Source organism: Typopeltis vanoorti, chromosome 15 (genome assembly GCF_054136105.1).
Source record: "Typopeltis vanoorti isolate ZY-2024b chromosome 15, IOZ_Tvanoo_1.0, whole genome shotgun sequence".
NCBI lineage: Eukaryota > Metazoa > Arthropoda > Arachnida > Uropygi > Thelyphonidae > Typopeltis > Typopeltis vanoorti.
Genome location: NC_143563.1, coordinates 122537023 through 122552934, shown reverse-complemented (window position 1 = coordinate 122552934; position 15912 = coordinate 122537023). Strand labels below are relative to the sequence as shown.

The window sequence follows — 15912 nt, the reverse complement described above, 5'->3', positions numbered from 1 at the left end:
TTGTCCCCCACTCTGCACAGATTTGGTTACAATTAATTGATAATCGAGTGTTTGTTGGGAACTCCTGATAAGATGTGTTATTTTAAGTTGTCATTGACACTGTTGGCATCATTGACAATTTTGCTCGATTATTACGTAGTTTTGTTTGCTTTTCGTATCTTAGTGTGTCTGTTTGTGTGTGTTTGGTGTTGTTTCAGTTATTAAATTGATAAGATACGATAGAAGCATGCACATGGCTCCGGTAAGAAGGAAAATGGCGGCTAGTAATAATGGTTCACCATCTTTGTTCAATAAATGTAACATAAAGGAGATTATTCAATGTACTATTTATTAGTACATTGAATAATCATTGAATTATCAGTACATTGAAAAATTACTATTAATATAGAATGGTTAGATGATGATAGAGGAGTGAATGGGTGCAGAAAATGTAAGGAAAATGAGGAATTCAAGTGTGTTTCAGTTCGTGAGTGTGATATTTCTGTCAAATTTCAAAATGTAGGAAATAGCGATATGATAAGAAATTGCAAGGTTGTACCAGAGAGCTGTGAGGGCAGCATAGAAAGTGAGAATGAAGGTATTGATACAGAGCAAATTAATGGTTTAACATATAATAAAAAACATGAGATAGAAGCAATGAGTGAGATCGCGCGGGTGAGCGGAGCAATACATAGGGCAAAGCGGTAGCTTGAGCATATGCACAAATGTCTACCGAATGTACCAGCCAATAAAAAAAAAGTATGATAGGAAAAATAAGAGTATGATTCTGAACGTAAACAAAATGAAGGAGCGAGTGCTGTATGGAGATTCGTTAGTACGAGGTGTGATAGTAGAGAATTTGACAAAATCATACCAACCCAGTGCGACCATAAAGGACGTAAGCAAATCTATTAGGGAGTAAAAGCAAAGGGTGAAAGAAATGATAGTGGTGGCAGGTACGAAAGATTTGAAAGGAGAAAAAATGGAAATGATAGAGGACCTGAAGGAATTGTTTGAGGTAGCAAAAGAGAAGAGAGAGAGAGGGTTAGGATGATTAGTCTTTTGCCGTGGTATGACAGTGTTTGAAAGTCTATCATGATAGTTTAGGAGGAGGGTCATGATTGCAAATGACTTTATGCGTGGGTTATGCAGGATGAGTGGTGTGGAATTTGTGGACAAGTGGAGTGAGTTCGATGGGCGAAAGGATCTATATAAGATGGATAGTTTGCATTTGAAAGGATTCAGTGTAAGGAGACTTGAAAAATTGTTGAAGTGGATGTGCAGAATCAGAGAAACTAGATTTATTAAGGGGGGGAAGCAGATATGCAGACTTGAGGAGGCAGTTGAGTGTATGTATGAGTATAATATGCCCAAGCGAATAAGAAGGACAACAAATCAAAATGGGATAGTTAGTATAAGGCATCAAGGTAGGGATGGGGCTAACGGGAGGTCTGCAATTCATGTATACTATTGCTAGGAGTATTGGGAACAAGGAAGAATTTTTGGCCTTGGTTGGCACTTCAGACCACAGGTTATTGGCATTAATGAAACATGGCTGACTGAAGATGATATAGCTAGTGGGATTGAATGTGAGGGGTATAGTGTGTTCAGGAATGACAGGGAGAATAAAATGGGGGAGGAGTATTATTGATGATAGCTGATGAGCTGCAGCCAAGGAGAATAGAAGCTGAATTGCAGGATAGAGAAAAGAGCACATTTGAGACCATTTGGTGTGAGATTGAGCTAGCAGAACAAAATATACAATTGGGTGCTGCTATAGACCAGGTGATGAAAAAGATGGTGGAGATAGTATGCATAAGCAAATAGAAGAAATGAATGAAAAGAGGGTAATTATTATGGGAGATTTCAACTATGGTTGCATTGATTGGAGTGAGGAGAGGACACATGGGAGGAAGGAATTGGATTTTATGCGGTTATTAAGGGATAACTATCTGCAACAGAATGTAATGGAAATTACTAGGGGCCAGAGGGTACTTGACCTAGTAATTGCATCTGAGGATTTGACTGTAACGAATATGACCACATTGCCACTAATTGGTGAGTGTGATCATAGGGTCTTGACTTGGGAGGTGGCTAAAGGCATGGAATTTACAATTAAGACAGGGTACATGTGGAATTATCGGGCTGGTAAGTATGACAAGATTAGCAGTTTGATTGGTTCAGTGGCATGGCATGTAAAACTGCAAGGACAGGATGTTGATAGTGCATGAGAGGCAGTTAAAAAGTGTTTGCAGGAGGCAATGGCTGACTGTATACCTAGAGTCCAAATAACAAATCAAGTAGTTATTAAATGGATGAATAACACCATTAAACTTGAGCTGCAAAAAAAGAAATAACTGTGGAGGGAATTTAAGGAGAAAGGTGACCTGCAGGCACATGAACGGTACAAAGCCCAGGACAGAAGGGTAACAAGTATGGCAAGAAAAGCAAAAGCGGATTATGAAAGAACTTTAGCCATGCAGGCTAAAGAAAATCCCAAACAGTTTTTTCGATATGTTGCAAGTAAAAGAAAAAATGTATACGGCGGATTGATTTTAAAGAATGCCGATGGTAGGGAGGTAACCGAATCAGCTGATATAATAGAATTACTGAGTGGGCACTTTGCAAGAGTATATCATCCAGGTGGTGACATTGCAGTAATGGAAGAACCAACAGCTTATACGGGAATTGTGGTGAATGAAGTGGAGGTGAATAGTCTATTACAAAACCTCAATGTCAATTCATCTGCGGGATTGGATGATATACCAGCTCGTGTTGTACAAGAAGCGGCTAAAGAACTGTCAGTGCCTTTGACCATTTTATTTAATTTGAGTCTCGGGTTTGGGTTAGTCTCCCAAGGGAGTGGAAAGAGGGGGAAAATAGTCCCACTGCATAAAGGAGGTACCAAGACTGCTGTTGAAAATTACCGGCCGATCAGCATATCAGGAATTGTTGTCAAGGTCTTGGAGAAAATAGTCAAGAGGAAAATACAAGATTGGATAGATGAAAATGGGATACTGTATGAGAGAACAGCATGGTTTTGTAGAAGGTAGATCATGCCTCAGTAACTTGCTCACGTTCTATAACACAGTGACAGCTGAACTGGATAAGGGTAATGGGTTTACAGTGATTCTACTGGACCTTGCTAAGGCCGTTGACAGGATACCACATGGAATTCTAATCAGGAAACTGCAGCATATGGGGATGGATATAGGGTTGGTGAGATGGATGGAGAGATATCAGAGAGTGATTTATTCAGGAGTAGAGTCCAAAAGACAGCCTGTGACTAGTGGTGTGCTGCAGGGTTCTGTTCTTGGACCACTGCTTTTCAATTTGTTCATTAACGATATAGAAAAGGATCTGAGAGGAAGTGTTCATTTGTTTGCTGATGATGCAAAGTTGTATACAGCAATAGTGAGTGCACAGGATGTCAAAATTTTGCAAGATGATTTGGATAGTTTGGAGGACTGGGCTAAGGAGAATGGATGTCAATTTAATGTGGCAAAGTGTAAGGTTATGCATTTTGGGGTGAAAAGATTAGCAGCACTATATCACATTGGTGGAACCGTACTCCAGGAGATTGACAAGGCCAGGGATTTGAGAGTGTTGGTGGATAGGGAGTTGAAGTCTAGGGGACACATCGCAAAAGTGGCAAAATCAGCTCATCAAATCACTTGATTGCTGAAAAATACTTTAACAAGCAGAGACAAACAGGTTATTGTTCCTCTGTATCGAGCCTTGATAAGACCCCATCTAGACTACTGTGCCCAGATATGGGCGCCAGGGTTTCTTCTCGATGGGGAGGAGGTGGAGAGGATCCAGAGACGAGTGACCAAAATAATAGCAGGACTATGGAATGAACCTTATGAGAAGAGGTTGAAGATTTGCAGGCTGCAGAAATTGGTTGATAGGCAGAAAAGGGGTGATATGATTGAGACATTCAAATTACTGAAGGGTTTCTATAAGATTAATTCAGAAGATATTTTTGAGAATAGGATTGGTAGTGGGAGGACTAGGGGCCATCCAGAGAAGCTTGGAAAGAGTGTGTGGTTAGCAAGAGTCTTTACTTGGAGCTAGGTTTTTTACTTGGAGAGTGGTAAATGAGTAGAATAAGCTGCCAGAGTCTGTTGTGGGTGCCATGACTGTAAATGAGTTCAAGGTGAAGTATGATAGATAGTGTGAATGTTGAATAGTTGTTCTTGACATGATGTTGGGTCTCCCTCGATGAGTCTAAGGACTCCTTGGAGTGCCGTAATAATAATAATAATAATAATAATAAATTAAAGTATTCAAAGTTATCCTACAATTAATTGCATTAGACCAATTAAGATGAGCACTGATGTGCTGTACAGTCTTAAAACTTTTATTGATTGATAAAATGCAATCACACAGTCAAACTGACATGAATTTTGTAGCACAGGTTGCATAAGCCACGAGAGCACACCCAACTGAAATGGGCACACGATGCCACTGTTACTATCCATTCCCATTTACTGCAGCTTGTACACCAATTTATCATTTGGTAGTCTGTCAAACACTTTTGCAAAGTTCAAAATATTGCTGTATACGAATCACCCTTATGTAGCACACTCGTCACCTTATCATAAAGTAAAAAAGTAAATTGCAGAAACAAGACTTACACCTTTCAAATCCATGCTGGCCATCAAAGAATTCTATGTCCATCAATCCAATCCTGTACTCTATTCCTAACCAATCTCTCTAACACCTTGACCACAACTGCAGTTCTACAGACTGGTCTATAATTGGAAACTTCTGTCCCACAGCTATGCTTGTGGAGTGGCAGTATTTTGCCTTCTATAGTAACCTCCATGAAGTCAGTACTCATTATGAGAGATCTACTTAATAGCAACCGGTATATCATATTGAACCATTATTTACATTACCTACATTTACAAGGAACTCAAGCAATGTGGTCCACTCACCACCCACTATCATGTAAAAAACCTACTATTCAACATCAGTGGCGCACTCAGGATTTAATCTTGGGCGAAGTTGGGGAGTTGAGTAGACGTTTTGAGAATACACACAACGTCACATACGACCTATGATTGAGCATCTGCAATGATGACTAATTTAAGTAGTATAGAAATAGAATACGACACAACATAAATTTAAAAAAAAATGAATTAGGAAAAGACTGGGGTGCTTAAGGGTCAAAGCTGTATAACTGAGAGGAGACCTCCACATAGCCTTTAAAGGAATGCGGAGAACCGACCAGGGCTTCTGACCTAATGTCCAATCCTCACCTTCTCGAGGGGAACCCTGTTGGGTATCTACTTTGATACTGAACGAACGAGGATGGGCTGGCAATTTGGGATTCAGCCGACCAAATTGTATTCTTATTGGTTAAACCAAAATAAAAAATGATGGTACAAAATGACAAAATTTCATGCCGGCTGGGGCATAGCCCGGTTGTTTTCGCCGGGGAACCAGGGCGAACACAACGGGGAACAAGGCCCCCGTTGTTTTCGCCAGGGAACCAGGGCGAACAGCAAAAAGTCAGCTACTGGAACAAATCTGAAAACAAACCCCAACTCAACATCACCAGAGTTAAAGATCGGTACTATCGACGTAAGAAGCCTGAATGGCAAAGAAATGGAGCTAGCTGAGGAATTAGATAAGTACCAGATCGACATAATAGGGGTGACTGAAACAAAAAAGACCAAAACTGGCGAGATCTTACTGAGCAATAAATACAAAATGTTATATTCAGGCAATGACAATCAAGGAAAAGAAGGAGTAGCCATAGTATTCAACACAAAATACGAGGCTAATCTTCTTGAATGGCAGTCAGTCTCAAGTAGAGTAATGTGGGCAAATATGAGAATGGGGAACTGGACAATCAGACTTATTTGTGCCTATGGTCCCACAGAAGGTTCTACTAAGGTAGAAGTGAAGGAATTTTTTGACGCTTTAGAAAAAGCAACTGACACAATGAAAAAGGAAAAGTTGGTCCTTGTTGGGGATCTAAATAGCAGAGTAGGAAATAATTGTGAGACATACAAACATATTTTGGGAAAATTTGGAGAAAAGAGCAAAGCTAATAATAATGGCAAATATTTATTGGATTTCTGCTCAGGACATGGACTGGTTATTACTAACACCATGTTCCAACATAAAAATGTGCACAAATTCACATGGAGAGAAGAGGCTAGGAAAAGTCTCATTGACTATGTTATTGTTGATAGTGATGTTTTCTCCCTGGTGCAGGACACCAGAGTGTACAGAGGATTTGAAATTGGAAGTGATCACTATTTAGTCTTGAGCAGGATGAAATTGAATTTCATATCGAAAAGAATAACATGTAAGAAAGTTTTAAAGCGAATAAAAGTTGAGCAGCTCTCAGATGTGAACTAAAATGTGGACTAAAATACAGAATGATTATTGAAAAGAAAATGAAAGAGTTTGAGAACAGGAATCAAACCTTGGAGATTCAGTGGGAAACTCTGAAGAAAACATTGATTGATTCTGCCAGAGAGGCATGTGGTGAGGTTGTGTGCAAGAATAAAAAAATCAGAACTCCCTGGTGGACACAGGAAGTTAAAGAGGCAGTGAAGGAAAAGAAAAAAGCATATCAAAAGTTCCTGGCAAATAAGACAGCTTTTACTCTTACAGAATACAGAGACAAATGTCAGAAAGCTAAACAGTGTGTAAAACTAGCTAAACAAAAGTCATGGGAGGACTTTGGCAAGCATATCATCATCATCAAATTCCTGCTATGTACCCTCAAGGGGTTGTACAGGTTATGACTGTACTACATGAAAAAATTACATCATTACTAACTTCCTATCTACAATTTTCCTCCAAATCAGTCTGTTACTTGTCAAGACTCCAACATTATCAGATCTTATATTTCTATCATCTAAGGCACTTGGTACCGTATCGATCCACCTATATCTTGGTCTTCCTCTGGGTCGTTTTCCTGCCAACCTGGCAGAGAACACTTGTTTTGCTAATCTTTCCTCTCCCATTCTATTTAAGTGACCATACCACCTGAGATTAGCTCTGCTAATGCATTCCTGGATGTTGACAATGTCAAGTTCTTTCCTAATATCCTCATTTTTAATATGATATTGCCATTGATGCCATCTGTTCATGCCTCTAATCTTTCTCAGGACTCTCATATCTGCGGTCTCTAGTCAAGTGTTTTACTTCTGACCCAGCTCTCAGATCCATAAGTTAAAACTGGTTTGAACACTGTCTTGTATACAACTAATTTAGTGTTCTGACTAATTTCTCTCTTATTCCATATGAATTTATTCAATTGACTTCCCACGATACCAGCTTTGCTGATTCTGTTGTCTATTTCTATATTTAATTTACCATCTTCAGTAAAAATTGTGCCTAAGTAGCTGAAATATTTTACTTTTTCCACAGGTTCTCCATTCACAACACAGTTGACATTTTCAATGATTCTGCCTATTTTCATTGTCTTTGTCTTTTTATTGCTGACCTTCATACCATATCTATTACAACAGCTATTCAATTTAGTCAGAGAATCTTGCAGACTTGTAGCAGATTTATTTAGAAGTATAATATCATCTGCATAAAGCAAAGAGCTGACATTAACATCTCCAATTTTGATATCAGGTTTAATACCACTTTCCTTCATAATGTGATCCATATAGATAATGAATAACAGAGGGGATAATGTACATCCTTGTATCACACCAGATTTAACATTAAACCATCTTCCTGTACTTCCTTCAATTCGAACTGCTGACTTACAACTCAAATAAAGACTAAGTACTGCTTGATATAATGCCCCATTGACACCATATAACTGCAGCATATTGAATAGCTTCTCTCTTGGCACCTTGTCATATGCCTTTTCCAAATCGATAAAACTTAAATACAGATCTTTGTTATATTGTTATATTCCCATGCTTTCTCGACTATTTGTCGTAAAGTGAAATTCTGATCCTAACAGCCTCTATTTGTCCTGAATCCAGCTTGTTCTTCGCCAAGCTTTTCTTCCACAATTCTTCTCAACCGTTTCTCAAGTATACTGGCATAGATCTTGCCAGGAACACTCAGTAGGGAAATACCTCTGTAATTCTCACATTCAGTTTTATTTCCCTTTTTATAAATGGGTACTATGAGAGCTCTACTCCAATCATCGGGAATTCGTCCCTCTGCCAGGCTTTCTGAACTATGCAGTGCAGCCACTGTAAGACTCTTATACCGCCATATTTCAGCATTTCTGGTCGAATATCATCTACTCCTGCTGCCTTTCCACATTTCAAGCCTTTGATGGCTTTTTCTACTTCAAGTACGGATATGTATTCCTGACTGCATGCCTGGTCAGTGTTTTTTATCACTGTGCTGTCATCACTGCTTGTTTCATTTAGCAGTTTTTCAAAGTAATTACTCCATACTTCAAGGATATCTTTTTCTCCTGTTTTCATGTCACCTTTATCATCTCTAACTCCTTTTACAGCACTCTTTCCTCCATTCCTAAGCTTCTGACATTAACATCTCCAATGATATAATGCCAGGAACATAAAAAAAAAATGATATATTCTGCAAGTTCTGTTGCCACTGGCTGCACGCTTCCTGTGCCAAAATAGACGAATCTGCGCAAAAGTTATATATCGAATTTAACCAGCTGTTTTTATGTTCGCTGTACCTCCCTTCAGTAAAACAACTTCTGAACATAGGTAAATGTGTCAAAAACCTCGAACAGCACATCAATGCTTTTAATGAAACTTTCCGCAGGAAGCACGCTTCCTGAGCCAAAATAAACGAATCTGCGCAAAAGTTATATATCGAATTTAACCAGCCGCAGGACGCAGGAAACATGCTTCCTGTGCCAAAATAGACGAATCTGCGCAAAAGTTATAAATATCAAATTTAACGAGCCGATTTTATGTTCGCTGTGCCTCCCTTCAGTAAAACAACTTCTGAACATAGATAAATGTGTCAAAAACCTCGAACAGCACATCAATGCTTTTAATGAAACTTTTACCTCCAAAATACATGTAGTGGAAGCTAAGCTCGAACAAATTGACAACCAACGCAACATAAGCTCACCTTTGCCCACAAATGAACTCTGCGACCTAATCGCATCAACGGTATGTGAGTCGATGGAGGCCAAAAACAGAAACCTCAATGCCATTATTTTGAAATTTGCGACGGAAAACAGAAAATCATTAAAAGAGAACATCAAGAAATTAGCTGAAGAATGCAACATCAGTTCCAAATATATCATCAGGTGCCATCGTTTCAGGCCTATCAATAAAAGAAAGGATGGAACAAACTTTCCATGCCTCATAAAAGTGACTTGTGATACTCCGACAAGCACAGCTAAATTAATATCAGTGATCAACAACAAGTTCAAAGGAACCTTCCTCCAATCACGCATTAGGTGCTTAACCAGACCTAACATTTGCACAGAGGTGAAGAAGGTTGCCAGCTTCAAAGAGAACTTGAAGAAAAACGTCAAAATGGAGACACCAGTTGGATCATCGACTACAAGCAGATCAAATTGGTGCAATAATCAAGTGAACTCCACTAGTAGTCACCATGGAAACCAGTATGCAGGCACTGCATAGGAAATGTACAAAACCCTTGCAGTCAAATATATCCCTCACAGAACCTTGCATATCCACTTCACCAACATCCGTGGCCTAAACTCCAACCTAAATAGTGTCCACTACCACCTTCAGTCTACCAAACCCCACCTACTCTTTCTGGCAGAAACTCAAATTTCTCCTCCCTCCAGCACTATTTATCTGAACCTTCCAAACTACACCAAGGGTGGTGTTTGTGAATATATCTGCTCTGACATACCTTTGCAAGGGAGAACCCAACCTAGAATCACCCATCTTTGACCTTCTTTGGTTGAAAATATATCCCTTCCCCACTCAGTCAAATTCATTTGCTGTCTCTATCGCTCTCTCCACACAACCAACCACTCTGAGCTCTTTAATTTCCTGTCCTTAAAAATTGATTTTCTCCATATCCCACTTTCCCAACAATGAAATTATCCTCCTAGGAGATTTTGATGTCCACAAGACCAGCTGGCATTCCTCTCCAGATGTACAGATCTTGCAGGCAGAGATAATAAAACATTTGCCATCACTAATGACCTTATACAACTTGCTCAGATGCCAACCAGAATACCAGATAACCCGAACCACTCCCCAAACCATACACCTTTTCCTTACCCCTGACCCTCCCCTCAAATACACAGTGAAAGTAGCAAGCCCCCCTGGGTAATTCTGATCACAATCTAGTGCTCATCTCCTCCCCCATGCAACAACACTTACACAGAACTCCCGAGTGGGAGGACGGCCTCTGCAACTTCTATGCCATATTCCCACGGTTGGACTATTGATTCCGGCCTTCCAACCCAACATATTATCAAACTTATTATCAAAGTAATCCAACATATTACCAAACTTATTATCAAAGTAATCCTCACTGGCATGGAAACATACATTCCACACACTATTCTAAACTTATCAACAAATGGTGCAGGATTATATATATATATATATATATATATATATATATATGTGTATATGTGTGTGCGTGTGTCAACACATACAGGGTGTTCGGGATAAATTTGACATATTTATAATTAATTATATTTTTCCGTAAGTTACATGTATTAACACACACTTCTCTTCATTTAAAAGTTTGGACCCTTCTTCATTCATATACAAGATGTCAGAAAGGATGGATAGCTGGAACCCACCTGAATCATGGAAGAGAATAACTTGTATCATGATGATTCGTGCCCGCCATCAAAATAAGGATATTACGACTGCTGCCCAATGCTCCCTGAATACAGTAAAAACAATCAGGCATGAACTAGAGACTTGCAATGGTGACTACGAGGATGTAGCAAGAAGAAAGATCCCTAGCAGACGATCTGATTGCGTTCGTACAGCAGAATTCCTCGCAAATCTGCAGGAACAGGTGTTGAAGAACCCTGGCATTGGAATTCGGGCTTTGTTCGTGGAGTTGCTAACTGTAGTCAAGGGTAGCCAATGGTAGGCCGTATGTATGGCAGCAGGATTCGGCCCCATGCCACACCTCTGGGAAAAGTCAAAAATGGTTGTCTGAAAATTTCTACGACTTCACCAGTCCAAATGTTTGGCCTCCAAACTCCCCAGACCTTAACCCCATGGATTATTTTGTATGGGGCGCAGTTGAAAAAGACACCAATCGCACTTCCAGTAATACAAAAGCCCAGTTAATGGATAAAATTAAAACAGTTTTTGCGGCCCTTCCCAGGGAGACTGTAGCATCAGCTTGTTCGAGGTTCCGAAGCAGAATTGAAGCTGTGATCGATGCTAATGGTGGTTATTTTGAGTAAATCTTGTTGATAGTATTGTAATTAACTCTGCCTGTAATGTTTTTTTGTCAATTCATTAAATTTAATAGATACAAAGAAGATTTTCTTTTTCCTTACGAAACTGTCAAATTTATCCCGAACACCCTGTATGTGTCAACTATGGTTTTTATATAACTGAAAGTCAGTCAAATTAAATACCACATGGAGAAGAAAAGCCCAAGAAAGGAATAGCTGGACTCTTTACGACGTGCCGTCATGGAGAAATTCTGACTGAAACCACAGGTCCATCAAGGTAATCAAGGTAAAAATATGTGTCAACTTATCAACAAATAGTGCAGGATTATATATATATATTTCCCACATTTTATGTGGGAAGGTAGGAAATAAATTTTATTGCCTGGTGTAAGACCACCACCCCACTAATTGGAAGCCTGAAGAAGCTCGAAAAGTTCTAAGTTTGGTCTCTAGAACAAGTTTCTGGACTATGTAAAAAATAAATTTAAAATACAAAATATATATATATATATAATTGATCAAAATAGGGAGGAAAAAAATCCTTAGCACATTGATAGTACAAAAGGTACCATGCTATAGGTTTGCAAATAACCTTTCATGGGTTGTTTGCAAACCTTTCATAGGTCCATAAACCATATGTCTAAATATTTAAGTTATAAACAAGCTAGCAAACTCAAAGTACCAGTTCTATCCTCTCATCCTGACAAACATACCTTCATAACAACAAAAATTTAAAAATATGTAAAGTGTGTAAAGCTATGGTTTTTATATAACTGAAAGTCAGTCAAACATTAAATACCACTGAATATAATTATTATTATTAAGTGACACCTCCAGGAATTCCAACGACTCATCGAGGGAGGGCACCTACTCTACAACTGTCTTCACCACTCAATCCACTAACCACAACTACACCATCTACTGCCTACCACCACTACTTTTTTTCACAGCCAATAACAAACATCCATGTCTGAGGCAGGGTTTGAACCCACAGCCTTTTTGGCTGTGGGTTCAAACACGTTAACCATTCAGCCAACCACGTCAACAATTATTATTGTACATGTCTGGGTATTCTGTTCATAGGTCAGCGATGTTTGGATAAGTAATAAAATAATTATTATTACATGACACATCCAACAACTCATGAAGGCAATACTACAACTCACTATCTTCCTTACTTAATCCTCCAACTACATTACACTACTACCAATAACATACAATGGCATCTACCGCTCACACCCCCCACCAACAGTATATTGTCAATAAACTGTGTAAATGGCCGATTTGCCTATATGCAGGATGATAAAACAGACTTTCTGGGAGAAAAATCCCTGCTACCTCCATATACCATCGACTAATTCTCCTTCAACTGAAAAAGCCAATTTCATCATGAAGATGAATTGTACTCAGGTTCAATCAAAGGGTGCAATGTCCCACTGCTCTTTCAATTGTCGTATCTGCTCTCCAGCAAAGATGCTGCAGGTTCAAATCCTGCCAAGGGCACAAATGTTTGTGATTGTCATACTAACAAATTACCATATGTACATAACAAATTACAATACATGATATTGGAATTAGAGGAAACGCTTTAATCTGGATTGCTGATTTCATCAGAGGAAGAAAGATCAAAGTCAGAATCAATGCAGCAATATCAAAAGAGCGGAGAACCTGGGCTGGTGTTCACCAGGGCTCAGTACTCAGTCCCTTACTATTCCTTCTATATGTCAATAATATTCATCCCTACCTTACAGAAGACACAAAAGTAACTTGCTATGCAGATGATATAGCCATCTGGCACACTAGTGCTAAAATCACAGAATCAGAGGAAATTCTAAACAAATCCATGAGAGGATTAGAAAAATGGTCAGACGAACTTAAACTCAAAATCAACCCAGACAAAACAAAACTAAGTACATTTAGTACAGACAGGAAAAATAGACATTCCTACAATCCCAAAGTCATGATCAATAACAAGCTAATTGAAAAAGTCACAAATCCAAAATACCTTGGTATTACGCTTGATCAGGAATTACGATTTGCATAACACATCTCTAACACTTCCAACAGAGCTCTAAAAAAATTAAATATACTGAAAAGGCTTTGTGGAACAAATTGGGATGCAAAGCCAAAAATCCTCAAAACTACTTACACTACACTAATAAGGCCAATAATGGAATATGCAGCACCTATCTGGTCACCTTCGGCCTCATCGGTAAAAAAAAACTAGACAAAATACAAGCAAAAGCATCCAAGATTATCATTGGTGCAGTCTCATCCACTAACAACATCAGAGCCCAACAGGAATGTGGGCTTGACCTGCTGGAGGAGAGACGAAAATTTGCCACCATAAAATTCATAAATAATATCAGAAGCTACCAAAGTGATCATATCTCCCTAAAAACTTATGAACATTGGAACCAAAATTGCAGACTTCACAGATCATCAACTTTACAATATGATGACACTATCAGGAAAGAAATAGGTCTTGATCAGCTAAATGTTCACATAAACAAAGAACCTCTATTTTCCAGTCCTTTACCTTCAAATACCTCCATAAATCTAAACCTTACCAAACTCTGTACAAAAAAAGACCCAAAAGAAATGCTTAAAGAAAAAGGCCTAAATACCATCAACCTTCTTTCATCCTCCAAACAGGTTGTTTGTTATACCGATGGATCATCAGACACCAATATGATTAATGGAGGCGCTGGTGTTCTCCTTCTACTCCCGAAAGGTGAAAAACTTTCATAAAAGTTGGATCTGGGAGAATCGCTTCCAATTTTACCAGCGAACCCTACGCAATAAATAAAGCACTAGAAGCCTACTTAAATCTATCATCATCTCAACAATCTGAAGGAATTATAATTTACAGTGACTCAAGATCAGCTATGGAGGCAATCAAAAATGGCAATACCAAGCTCACACAAGACATCCATAAACTCTTAAATCAACTAAAGTGTTTAGGTAAAAGTTGCATTTTACAATGGATTCCTGCTCATGTAGGCATTGATCACAACGAAGCAGCTGATAAATTAGCAAAACAGGCCAGAGAACTCAACCAAGAAACTCATATGATAACTCTTGCTGATGCCAATGCACTAGCAAAAGCTAAACTAATTCCATTGAAATCAGTGATACAACATCAAATTCCAGAGATCAATGCTGACAGAAGGACCTCCACCACGATAGCAAGACTACGAACAGGACATTATAGAGGAATGAAGATCAATATACATGATACGAGAACATATAGAAACTGCAACAACTGCCCCAATACTGAACTGACACCCACTCACATCTTTACCTGTCCAGCAATTACAGCAGCCTTGCAAGAAATAGATCCTAATCCTGAACAACAGCTCTATACAAACAAAATTACAGACATAGCCAAAGCAGTACAAGGAGCACACGGAAACATCTAAGACTTTTCAAAGGACAAGACAACAACAACAACAACAACCATATGTACTGCTGTGACCTGTGTCTTGGCACAGTATGACCTTGGATGTCTCTGAGACATAAAAATCAAATTTAAAAAAAACTCTAATTGTGCTATAGAGGCATTAAATAAAGACATGCATAATAATATATATTAATTTTATAAAAATTATTTTTTCATAAGATTCATTGCGAATATTTCATTTTTACCTCTTGTTTAATAAATTTATTCTTTTGTGTTTGTGATTTTATGTTTGTGATAAATTTTTTAACAAATACCGGTATTAAATGCGCGCGCGCACTTTTGATACATATACACCAGAAATGCATATAAATGTGTTACTTTCATTTTAAAAGCAAACTTTACATTCTTGAACTACAATGCACATAATTATTAAATAAATGCCTTGGTCAAGAGTGGCTTCGTGCAACTTTTATTAATTCGTTAATTTGAACTCAATGCTTTACTATACATATAATTTGCACTCATTCATTTCTAGCAATTTCGAAGAATTAGGAATATACTTCGCAACAAATTATCAGGTTAAATTGCCTGGCCTAGAAAAGCTATTAGAAATCATAGAAAAACTATTAGTAATTACCTTTATTAATGGTTTAGCAACAGAAGTTGTGTCTATCATTTTCTTCTGTTCAGTACAACGAACTTAACCGGATATTAGTGAAAATATAATTTCCAATTATAAGATCATGCATATTGCAGTTTCATTTTTATCAGTCATTATTGTTTATGCAAAAACAAATTAATTTGCTGAAAATCTGTCACTCATCACTCAAAAAGCAGTGAAATTAAGGGGGAGGAAAAGACTGCAAAAAAGAGTTTTCATTATTAATTATCAGGCATAACACTGTATACCGTATACCACAACGTGAATGCAAAGTTAATATCAACAGCGTGCGTTCGCTCGGGTGTGTCACTAACATTACTCCACAATGTTATTGCCCTCTAACGGAAATTCAATTTAAGAATTAATTTATTCATTTAATGATTAACGGATCTCATCATTGAAAGTTGCTTTTATATGTGTCATCGACAAATTACGTCAATTAATTCTATAAGGATTTCTACATAAGAACTGCTTCAGCTAAAGCCTATATTAAAAAGTCGGGAAGATTTAAATTGGTTGATTTCAGGC

General features: G+C 38.2%; 1 protein-coding gene across 4 annotated transcripts in view; it reads right to left on the bottom strand.

Annotated features, from left to right (window-relative positions):
• The window catches only part of LOC150099115 (coronin-2B-like), a 565643-nt gene extending 549994 nt beyond the window's left edge, over positions 1–15649 (bottom strand). For 2 of the 4 annotated variants that reach the window (XM_090404925.1, XM_090404924.1), the window contains exon 1: positions 15361–15649. Coding sequence is in view for 2 of the 4 variants with exons in the window: in XM_090404924.1 (XP_090261050.1) it covers positions 15361–15399 (39 nt within the window). In the remaining 2 variants the exon portion in view is untranslated. Of the gene's footprint in view, positions 1–14968 lie in introns of all 4 variants that reach the window. The other 2 variants (XM_090404927.1, XM_090404926.1) reach the window with 2 other exon arrangements.
• Positions 15650–15912: the final 263 nt, after the last annotated feature.